Here is a 12,432-nt window from a genome sequence, read left to right as displayed (position 1 = left end):
ACTTTGCTCAATGCCCTTTCGTTTTCCGCAAGAATGGAATCATAATCTTGCATTCTTTCAAAGAGATTGGTGATGGTTTTTTGATCCTTCCAGATCCTCTTTGGTGTTTCAGAAGCTCTTTTCATTTTTTGGAATCGAGCATGAAGATTTTCATTCTCACAAGCTAGACTCTTTTTCTCGCCTTCGGCTTCTTGTGCTTGCAAATCTTTCTCAAAACTGAGGCTTCTTAGATTTTCTTTTAGGGCATGGATAGTTGCTTTGTACCCTTTTTCTTTTTCTCCCCAGATCAACCGCTCTTGGATTTTATCATTGAAGTTTTGAACATGGGGTCTTTTTGTTGGCCTTTTTAGCTCAGGTTCTGGTACATCATCCACGCAAGACCGTTTTTCAAACCACCTTGCATATCCAGGATTTATCTCACCCTTTGTAGCGTCTAGGACTTGAGTATCGCTTTTCAAGTATCGGCACCCATTCCACATCTGCTGAAGTAGAGTTTCGGGAATAGTGGCTTCTGGGTGTAATTCGATTATTTGCATACTCAAATCTTCATCATCAGGAACTATTTGATATCTCCCTAGTTGCCTTAGGACTCTTAGTGGTGCATACGGCTGAATGCTTCTCAATCCCAATAGTAGTAGATAACTATTTGAGGTTGACATATGTATTGCTTCTCTCATCGGGAGCCATCCCAGAGTCCATTCAATTTGATTTGCCGTTAAAGCCTTTAGATGAGATACCCATGCTTCTATCCCTTCTGGAGCTTGATAATTTTTTGTTCTTTCCTCATAGCTCTCAATGCAATTAGCTTTGTTTGACCCATACTGTATGATCTTGGGCTGTTGTTGGAGATGTTCAATCACCCACATTTGCAACAAAATTTTGCATCCTTCGAAGACTTTTGCTCCTGATTTGCATAAAGTCAAAGCCCGATAAATATCTGATAGAATGATGGGGACAAAGGTGTGATTTTGTTTGGTGGTGAGGATTTGCACAATTTTTGCGGTGCGAATATCAATTGTTCGCTCTTTATTTGGGAAGACCATGACTCCTAGAAAAGCCACCATGAAAGCAAATCGACGGTGCATCTGCCAAGTGTCTTTGTTTTGCTTATTAGTAAGGCCTTTTTCATGAATTTCGAACCCATCTGACTTTCCGAACCTTGAATACAAAAAGTTGAAGGAACAACATCCATTGATGACATTGCTTTTCCTGATTTTACTGCTGGTGTTCAGAAGACCGAAGAATCGATGTACCGAAGGAGCCTTTGTGAATATCAAGCTTTGATTTCTTAAACTTCCATCAAAACCAGGATATCCAGCTATCTCCACTAATGTAGGAGTAAGCTCGAAGTCAGAGAAACGAAAAACATTGTGAGCAGGGTCCCAAAAAGTTACTAACGCCGCAATCAGATCGTCACGCCCAAATGTTTGACGACCCATTTTTGACCGTCTTCGCCTAAATCATACCACCACATTTGAAGCTGATATAGAAATTCTTCCGTACTTGTGGATGAGGGGCTTTGTGTGGTGCTAATTTTGTATCTGAAATTTAATTTTAATAAAGTCAAAATTCATTTCAGAAAATTTATACTAAAAAAAAAATCATTTTCGAATTTTTTTTTTAATTAAATACCTTTATTTCAAAATTAAAAACTATATTTTTTCGAAATTTTTAAAACAACCCATTTTATTCCTTTCTTCTTACCATGATTTTATTTAAGCTGGTCAACAAGCATGTTCGAGGCAAATGAATGCACAAGTAACAAGTAGGATGCATCATGATGGTCTTTTAATTTTGGGTTCACCTGTCCTAGACAGACCCAACCCCTGTGTTGAGTCTCCAAGGCCAAATGTGTATGATGCAAATAGACGTTCCTACTAGGGATCCGGTACATGGCTGAGTTATTCTAAGTGTAAAACCTTAGGTTGATTGTTCTAAACCTGGCTTACCCAAACGGACAGTTTGAGCCGAAGCGGGGGCAACGTACCGGGAGCACGAAAGTCTGTCCGGCCTAGTTACTTGTCCCAACTCCGTCTTATTTGGTATGACTTTAACAGAAAGGTGGGTCACGCGCACGTGTACACCATAAATTCAGAAGACTCAGGAAGAATGGGGTTTCGTGGCAATTGTATATATTCACAATTCAAATAATATTAAAGCGGTAAAAAAAACATTTAGCATATTAGCATATAAACAGTTGAAAATCATATAGTAAATAAAGCCAATTAACACAGATATTTAAGCTCGAATTCTTTAAACCCTGAACCAATGGTTCTGGGTTACAACAACACTTTTGTCCCCAGCAGAGTCGCCAGAGCTGTCGCACCTCCTATTTACCGCGCCCGCGGGGCGCGTGGGGAGTTTTCTCCAATTGAAGGACAGTCGAAACGGGATTTATTTAATTATTTAAGAGTCGCCACCTGGGAATTTCAAGGCGTCCCAAGTCACCAATTTCAATCCCTGGATCGAGGAGAATATGACTCTGTTTATTATTCTGCGAACCAGAAATCCTGAGTAAGGAATTCTGTTAATCCGGAAGAAGGTGTTAGGCACTTCCGAATTCCGTGGTTCTAGCACGGTCGCTTAACTGTTTTTATTACTGGCTTAATTATCTTGATTTTATTAAATATATTGATGTTACATGATTTTTGCTACCGCTTATACTTACTGTGATTGAGGACCCTTCTTTGAATCGAATTACGCGTACGTATATTCGTGTTATAAATTTTTTATTTATTTTTTTAAAAAATGCGGAATTGTGTCACGCGTACGTGTACACGATAACTTTTGGTAATATATTTATTAAACAATCATTTTTTGAAATTGTGTCGAATCAAAAATATTTGTTTTTTTTTGAATAGTGAACCGTACATCTCGGGTTTTTATGAAATTGATTTAACGCCTTTGGAAAAATCCTTTTATTAAATATTCGCTCGAAATTGCGCGTACGCATAATCCGAATTTTTGCATTTAAAAATATAATCAGGGTACGCGAACGTATCCCTAATTGCACAAAATATTTGTAATGATATCAGGGATTTTTCTACAAATTGTTTATTATATTATGAGAAATCTTCATTTAAGATACCCTTTAATTCTTGAAAAAGAATTCACAATTTATTGAATGTTGCCCGTTGATTATAATTTCTGAATATAAGTTATATTCATTCCAACTATTCAAATTCAAAGGACAGAATAAAAATATGATTAATACTATTTTTAAAACAAATATGACATATTTATATATGCCAAAGAATAAATTGCATATGAAACTGAAAATGAATGATTCATAAAGGAAGGAAATATTTTCCAAGAATTTTCATTATTTACTTAATGCAAATTCTATTTCTAATTACCATTGATTTAAAGTGTTGCAATTTGTGCATATACATCTCAACTTATTCTCATATACTCGTTTTAATCTTTAATAGACGAAATTAATTTAATTAATTATGCCTATGATTGAGTTAGGATAGATATAGATATAATCAAACCAATTTGATTCTCAATCTATGTGAATTATTACTAACTATTAATTTTCACATTGTATAAGTTCCTAAGCCCTTTATTATTAAGAAAGAGAACAAGTCTTGTTGACTTAATAAAATGATATTGCATACAATATTACTTACCATATTTGACATTTTGAGCATACGGATTATACTAATGCATCTTTCAACTATAATTATGAACACAACCAATGTTATGCCAAAAGATAGCAAATTGCAACCAATCATCATCTAGCTTTAAACAACAACTAATTAACTAACAAAATAAACTAATAGCATATTTTCTTTGATAATGTCATATTATGCTATACCTATCTAACAATACCATAAAGTGTAAATAAAAGCCAACTTTCTGCCATGCTTCCTATTTACACAACTCATAGATAACTAAACTAATGAAATTTGACATGGATAACATTATTACAAAGTTTTATATGAATTTCAAAATAAGACAATTAACTTGTAGCCATCGAGTCGAACTCACTACTGGTTAACCAACATGAAACTAAAGCTGAAATTTTCAACTAAAGAACTCAAATGAGTAGAAGACAGTATTACAATTCAAACTCTATTTATTTGTCATGTTGAATCTCTTTTCAACATAATTTAAGAGATAAATACCTGAAATGAAGGTAGAAGAAGTAAGTTTTCAGCAGTTGCAGCAGTAACAAAAAAACAGCAGAAAATGCCAGTATCATTCACAGATTCGAGCAACAATAACAGGACCCGAGGAACCCAGATACACAGGAGCAAAGCTTCTCGAAGAATTTCAGATTTTAAAACCAAACAGTATCAACAACAGACCCGGACAGATTCCAGAAAAACAATGCTTCAGATTTTCTTTTCCTTTTCTATTCTCTGTTTCAGCTTCTGTATGTTTTTTTCTTCTATTAATTTCTGTCCGGATTTCTCTTTCTGAAAAATACTCCTAAAGTCTGTTTTCTGTCTTTTTTTTTCTTTTTTTTTCTTCTTCCAAAAATCTCTCTGAAAACTGAACTCTAAAGTTTCTGGCTGAAAACTGATTTTTTTTCTCCCTTTTTCTTTCTTCCTCAATCTCTTAAGAAAGAACTCTTAAACTCTCTTCAAGTTTTCTGGAAAACTCTCTTCTCCTAAAATCTGCCCTCTCTCTGAAAAGCTTTCTGTATATATGTATCTCTGTGTGTATATTCCCTAATGCCTTAAAAATCAGATTTTTTTTTCTCAATTTCCTCTTCCAATCTCCTAAAATCTGCCTTCTAAAGTCTGTCCAGCTCCTGTATTTATACAGGGCTGGTTGCACCCTTTTCATGCTGGATGGACCCTTTATCCCTTTAAAAATCAGAAAGTTTTTCCATTAAAACTACTTTTGAATATTTTAAAACTAAGTGCTATTTATCCTATTTTTCAGCAGCCCCATTATCCCTTGTTTCCCATTAGTATCTTAAACTATAGCCACTAACATTACATTATAATACACTAGCACTAACACTGTTTTTTACTGTTTCATTCCCAGAAATGCCCTGAAATCCTACTGTTATTACTGCTCATTAATACAAGATCAAAATCTATTATGAAACAGATTTAAAATCTGTTCAAACCTAATTATCAATCTGATTTAAAACAGCTAATACCAATTCTCTTAAGTTCCTAACACAGTTGTATCTACCCAACAATTGTGAAATTGATTTTACCTAATATCAGAATTCAACAGAACAATTCAAACTGAATTTGAAACATGTATGAATGCAGGGGCATGGTCAGTATACTGACACTGCCTGAAACCAACTGCCCAGAAATTAATACTCAAATGTTTGATAAACTTTCTGACTTATTAAACAAGAACCAACTAATTAGCAAGGACTAACTAACTGATTACAACAACATGATAATAGTCAATCAAAACAGGTGAGCAGCTTATTACAATGTATTATCATAAACGGGGATTCATAATGTAACTAATCGACGAACTTAATCGAGTCGATTACACACATTGTAAACAAACATAACCAACAGAAACATTTCACTTTAGGAATCAAATAGACGGGTAGGGGATAATATAACAAAATTGACTAAAAAAATTATGAAAAATTAAACAGACTAATGAAAACAAACATACAATACACGTAGAATACATATGAGAAATAGAAAAAATACCTCTGACCTTTCAAATACATTCCGACTTGGATTCAACTTGGATTCGTATTTTGTTTGAAATCAAACAGACTTTATTCGAAGTATTCTCAGTTGAGAATACCTCGATTAAAGTCTCTTAGACCTCAACCCTTTACTCGAATCGGAAAAATTCCAAGATTGGAATTTTTTAGGGTTTCAGGTTCTTGGATCTTAAATCCGAACATTTCCGGGCAGATTCGAAGGGAACCAAACATGATACAAGGGTGAGGGTAGCCTAGGGGTCATTTGGTGTTAGTTTGAAACGGATCTGAGTTTGTTCTTGTTTGGTCCGAATCTTCAAAAGAAGATTCGAGAAGTTCAGAACTGATTCGAGCCAAACTAACTTCAGATCCATAACAAGGCATGCTAGGGGGTACTATGGTGTTAACTAGGGGTTGTTTGGTTTAGATCTAAACTCGGCTCGAATCTTCAAATGAAGATTCGAGAACCTTCAGGAAGATTCGAGCCCAACGGCTAACATATTTGGATAGAGGAGGTTCAGGGGGTTCTAGGGTGTTATTTTGGTGACCGGCGGCGTTGATGCCGCCGGGTTTCAGGCGGTGGAATCCTAGGGCGGCTAGGGTTAGGAGTGGGGGTTTGGGGGACGATGATGAACAGTGTAGGAGGGGGGGTGTTCAGTTAGGGGCCGGGGTAAGGGCTTGGGACTTATATAGGGGTGGGGTGGATTGATATCGTCCGTCCGATCAAGTAAGATGAAGGGCCAGGATTAATTCATTAAACCAAACGACGTCGTTTGGTTTAAAGTTGGGGTCGGACTGAATCGGGTCAATGGGTCGGGTTGCGGGTAAAGGGTAAAGGTGATGAAATCGTGTCCGTTGGTTGGATTTGATCCAATGGTCCTTGATAAATGTGGCCAAACGTCGTCGTTTGGTCTTGGCTTTGGACTGGACCAGACTTGGGCTGCCTGGATTGGGCTGTGGGGGTAATTTGATTTGGGCCTGGATTTAAATCCAGGTCCGATTTTGTATATATATATATATATTTTTTCATTTTTTCTAATTTAAATTTCTAATTGTAATTATAAAATAATTTTAACTTCACAAAAATATATTAATTACTCTATAACAATTATTCAACACATAGACAAAACATCAATCACATAGTGAAACATTTAAAATAGAACCAATGCATATTTTTGTGATTTTATTTAAATTATCTCTTAAATGTATAATTAAATCCTATATGCATGCAATATGTATTTTATTTTATTTTTTCATTTTATTATGACAATGTAAACACTTACGGACATAACACAAGTATTTAACACCACGCAAATTCAAAAATTACACAGTAAAAGAAATTTATTTTATTTTTTAATTTATTTTGGAGTAGTTTTTTGTAAGGCAAAAATCACGTGCTCACAGATCTTCAGAAAAATGGTGACATTGATGTGCAATAAATCCGTTCAAGTGATAATCCATCAGGTTTATTCACTAAATCTTTGCCAACTTCAAATTTTGAGAAGATGGTATACAAGATTGGAATGCGGAGACTCAAATATTTGAAACAAAGTTTTCATCGGGGGGAGTAAAATACGCGATGCACTCTTTTTCCCTTACTAAGGTTTTTTTCCCATGGAGTTTTCCTTATAAGGTTTTAATGAGGCACCTAGCAATGCGTATTACTAAATATGTGTACTTTTTTTCCTTCACTAGGATTTTTTCCCACATGGTTTTTCTTAGTAAGGTTTTAATGAGACACGTTATCTTTTAATGAACATCCAGGGGGGGGGGGGTGTTATAAATATATTATATTATGGATGTTCATTTAGTACTCCGTTGTAAATAATTTTCCTGAAGAAGCTTATCCATATGTGACTCCACCGTAAATATGTTCATCTATTTAGTACTCTATTGGAAATAAGCTTCCTGAAGAAGCTTATCACTTCGGTACCAGTTATGGATAAACATTACCTTCGGTAGAAGATTATCCATACCGGGTATAATAAGCTTATCCATTCAGTACTCTGTTATGGATAAACATTGCTCTCAGTAGAAGATTATCCATATCTGGTATAGTAGCAGCTTACACAGCAGCTTGCAGTAGCAGCTTACACAGCAACTTGCAGTAGTAGCTTACACAACAACTTGTAGTAGCAGCTTACACAGCAGCTTGCGTAGTAGCTTACACAACAACTTCCTTTCTTCTATAAATAGAAGAGATTTCAGTTCATTATGTACATCAGTTTGAATTCGAATAATATATCAGTTTCTCTCTATACTTGTCTTTACTTTATAGTCTTTATTTTATAACAGTCCTCATAATATAGCATTATTGTTCTTTTTTAAATGGAGTCCTTAAAATTCTTTAAGTGCCCAAGTAAATATGTTAAAACTATTTGTATTCATCAGCTTATTTATTTTCTTGAGATTAATGTTTTAATGCATAAAAAGCCAAGAAGATTAAGGTGTTACTTTAGACTAGGGTATATTGTTTCTATTTTTCGACATTTCTTTTCCAACAAACAACAATTACTAGTTGTTTTAATTTCAAACATCGTTGTAATACATGTCTGGTTGAGCACATCGCAACAAAATCTATATTATAGGGAGTCATCATAAAATAACAAGTTTTATGTTGGTTATCAACTTACCGAACCGCTCTTACTATGGGTATTCATCAACAAAGGATGAGTATTTATCTATTACAAAAAAAAAATCATTCTTATTTTGCCTTCTTGTTTATTAGGACTTGAGTCCGGCAATGTGATAAACTCATAAAAACAAGGAGTTATATAAATAAGTAATTTTTTACTATGATATATAATAATTTGAATAAAGGTTAGGTTAATTAAAAGAATATAAAAGAATGAAAAACAATTTTTAATTGATGCCTTATTTGGCTAAAGAGCAAAGCTTCTCTGTCCTACAGAGTACAGACTGCAGCAGCGAGATGAGAGGTGTCAAAGCTCTCAGAAGCTCCAAGCTTTCTTCACTCCCACTCCGCCATTTCTCTACACTTACACTCTCCAAATCCAAAAAATCTGCCCCTTCTCCTCCTCCCCCACTTCCCATCACTGCGAATGCCCTACGAGATTCAGTCACTTCTTCTCAGTGGCAATTCATCAAACACATTTCAGGCGAACTAAACCCCACCTTAATTTCCAACGCCCTCCCAAACCTTCGTTCATCTCCGGACCGTGTACTCACTTTCATCGAAAATATCAGCCCTAATTGCTTAGACATTACCTGTTATAGCCTCGTTATTTGCATACTCTCTCGTCTTCCCTCGCCTAAAGAGGCCACGCAGCTTCTCAAGCAAGTGATCAGTGCACGCGTTGTAACGCATAAGGAGTTTTTTGATGGGCTTGTGAGTGCTCGGGAGAAGCTGGAAATAAAGAGCTCAATTGTGTTGGATTTGCTCGTAAGGGCGTATTGTGAATTGAAGAAAGGCGAGGAGGCGTTAAAGTGTTTTTATTTATTGAAACAGAAGGGAATTTTGCCCAAGATTGAAACTTGTAATGATTTATTGAGTCTTTTTAATAAATTGAATAGGACCCATTTGGCCTGGATTGTGTATGCTGAAATGTTTAGGATGAAGATTAGTTCGACTGTATGCACGTTTAATATAATGATCAATGTTCTATGTAAAGAAGGCAAGTTGAAGAAGGCAAAGGAGTTCATTGAAAACATGCAGTGTTTAGGGGTTAAGCCAAATTTAATATCGTATAATACTGTGATTCATGGTTATTGTTTGAAGGGAGATTTTGAAGGAGCAAATAAGTTTTTTGAGACGATGATAGTAAAAGGAATTGAACCTGATTCGTACACGTTTAATTCTCTAATCAGCGGGATGGTGAAGGAGGGGAGGGAAAAGGAGGTGTCTTCGTTGTTAGAGAAAATGAAGTCGTTCGGGTTGATCCCCACAGCTGTGACTTACAATACTCTGATAGATTCATGCTGCAATAAAGGGGACTTAGAAAAGGCATTCTTTTATAGGGATGAGATGGTTAAGATTGGGGTTGTGCCGAGTGTTACTACCTATAACTTGTTGATCCATGCATTGTTTCTTGATGGCAGAATGGCGGAAACTGATGATTTGGTGAAAGAGATGGCAGAGAAGAGAGTACTCCATGATGTTATTACGTATAACATATTGATCAATGGCTATTGCAGGGCGGGGAATGCAAAGAAGGCATTTAAGTTTTATGATGAAATGTTGAGTAGGGGTCTTCGACCAACGATTGTCACTTATACATCACTTATCAAAGTCTTGGGCAAAAGAAATCGGATGAAAGAAGCAGATGATTTGGTTGTTGAAATATTACGGAAAGGGATATTCCCAGATCTAATTATGTTCAATGCATTGATTGATGGCCATTGTGCCAATGGTAACATTGTGCGTGCTTTTGATATACTGAAAGAGATGAATAAAATGAACGTTCAGCCTGATGAAGTTACCTACAATTGTCTAATGCAAGGGTATTGTAGGGAGAGTAAAGTTGAAGAAGCTTGTGCGCTTCTCGAGGAGATGAAGGGAAGAGGAATTAAACCTGATCATATCAGCTATAACACTCTAATCAGTGGGTATAGTAAGAGAGGTGACATGGATAATGCATTCAAAGTTCGTGATGACATGTTAAGTGCAGGTTTTAACCCTACTCTTCTCACTTACAATGCTCTCATACAAGGTTTATGCAAAAAACAGGAAGGTGTACTTGCTGAGGAACTTCTCAAAGAAATGGTTAGTAAAGGCATTACTCCCGATGACAGCACTTATCTTGCTTTGATTGAAGGGATTGGTGATGTTGATGGTTTCTTGGGGAGAAACGATCCATCATAAGGTAACTTGTCAGGTTCCTGTTTGCCGCTGGCAACTCCTTGGTGATTGTTTGGATATAACCGACTCGATTGATTTGGAGTACTTGGTGGAACTGAAACATCCACAAAGCTCATCCTTCCCAAGTCGCTTGCATTTTCACATTTTTCTCATCAGATTGACATGACAGTCCAACTACATAGCCAGACATGCTCTGCGTCATCGCCCCTTAGGGTTTGGCCAGAAAGGGTCCATCTCGGTGTACCCATGTGTATTTTGCAAACATGTTACTCTTGGATATAGCCCACTAGCCAAAGCTACTTCTCTGTACTGACGATGGAACGCCATTTCATCCTCCTCCTGAAGAAAAACTGAGTATTGGGGGAAAACCATGCCAAGAAGCTTCCCTTATTAGAGAAAAGAGAAAAGCTTCCAGAATAAATGGTCCAGACCTGTCAAATGAAGAGGACAGGAAATGTGATAATTATTTTGTTTAAGACCAGTAGCTGTGAAAATATTTATATCAGGATTTCTTGAAGCAATAATATTTATCTCAAATTTGTTTGCCAAGGAGTTAAATGTACTTGAATGGACTCTAGACTAGGTTTTCACTCTGTGGAGAGCTGTAAAAGCAGTGGAGGTATGCGTAGTAAACGAGGTTAGAGAATGGGCTCTGCTAGTTGCATGCACTGTAAGTTTCAAGCTGATATTGGCTTGTAAAGTATTGTACATCCATAGCAACCTTACATTGGCCAATGATTCACAACTAGCTGATATTACTTGATGAGCCCCAATCATTGTTTTGCTTTTGCAGTCTCCAATCTTCAACATATTTGTTTATATTATACTCATGGATTGGTTGAAGTTCTTTTTCTTTCTCTCATTATCGGGGTAAGTAGAGCTGCTTAATTGGGCTTAATTTCTGAAAATACATCATATTTCTAGCCTGCAGTTTGTATAAGCTGAGTCACTTGATTACACCTCAACTGTTTACTCTGTTTATGTTTCTCCGATATATGTGCTAGATGCTGTGAATTGTAAGCTCTTCTCATTTAAGTGTTTTAAATGCAAGAGGCTATGACCTACTTGGCAGGATTAGCTGGTTTTAAGAATATCACAGAATCGGGGTTATAGCCTGGTTATATGTAATGTCGGTAAGTTAAATATGTAATCTATAGGTTTACCACATATTCACCTGTTACATGCTTTGTAAAATCTACCCTTTTTTCTTTGTCTTCTCTGTCACTGATAAAGAATTTCGTAGATTTTGAACATTGCAGTCTGCCAGTCTGGAAACAATTTTCCACATCTTCAGGAAAGAAAAGTTGGAAGCTCTTTAACCTTACTCTCCAATTTCATGTTTAATAAATGGTAAGTATCGCAAGAAATTTGTGTCTGGAACAAGGGGGATTGCTAGTTTGTCAAATTTAGTAGTACAAGATATTGGGATAGTATCCTTTCTATGTTTAATCTCATAGAAGCACTCCTTTTTTCCTTCAGGTTACTGAGGATTTATTTTCATGCAAAAGAAACTGACCATCTGTATAAACTTATTGTCTTTCAATGAGATTAATATTCATCAAATGCCATTTCTTATGTCACCTTGTCACCTTTATCTTTTGTCTTTTACTCTTAATGATCCTGTAAGGCTGCGCATTGATGGATTGACACTTTATGTCCATGTTGCTTGTGGAAATACATGTTAACTGTTTCAGTGCTAGTCCGGGGTAGCACTGAGCACCAGTCCTTGCTTCTGAGCCATTAGCAACTTGCTAATGGTTGCTGCAACCCTGCGACCAAAGGTTGAAGCCATCAAATTGTTTAAGGGTGCAATTCTTATAAGCACGTTAGTTAAATCAGTTGGTCTTGCGTATTTTAATTGTTGGAAGCATCATACATTACTGATTATTACTCTCAATTACTATCTCACTATCGGTTCCCTTTAACACCTGAGTTGTTTGACCAGTAAAAAGTAACTTCATAATTCATCAGA

At 36.1% G+C, this 12,432-nt stretch overlaps 1 protein-coding gene across 1 annotated transcript; it reads left to right on the top strand.

Annotated features, from left to right (window-relative positions):
- The first annotated feature begins 8,495 nt into the window (after positions 1-8,495).
- Positions 8,496-11,248, top strand: LOC107776724 (uncharacterized). Its single transcript, XM_016596638.2, has one exon. It carries the CDS (start codon positions 8,511-8,513, stop codon positions 10,461-10,463), a length of 1,953 nt encoding a protein of 650 aa, XP_016452124.2. The 5' UTR covers positions 8,496-8,510; the 3' UTR covers positions 10,464-11,248.
- Positions 11,249-12,432: the final 1,184 nt, after the last annotated feature.

Source organism: Nicotiana tabacum, chromosome 7 (assembly GCF_000715075.1).
Source record: "Nicotiana tabacum cultivar K326 chromosome 7, ASM71507v2, whole genome shotgun sequence".
NCBI classification, from domain to species: domain Eukaryota; kingdom Viridiplantae; phylum Streptophyta; class Magnoliopsida; order Solanales; family Solanaceae; genus Nicotiana; species Nicotiana tabacum.
This window is presented reverse-complemented; position numbering and strand designations above follow the sequence as displayed.

Excerpts from the sequence above, each read along its gene's own strand:
- LOC107776724 (XM_016596638.2), top strand. The coding sequence starts at position 8,511 with ATGCCTTATTTGGCTAAAGAGCAAAGCTTCTCTGTCCTACAGAGTACA.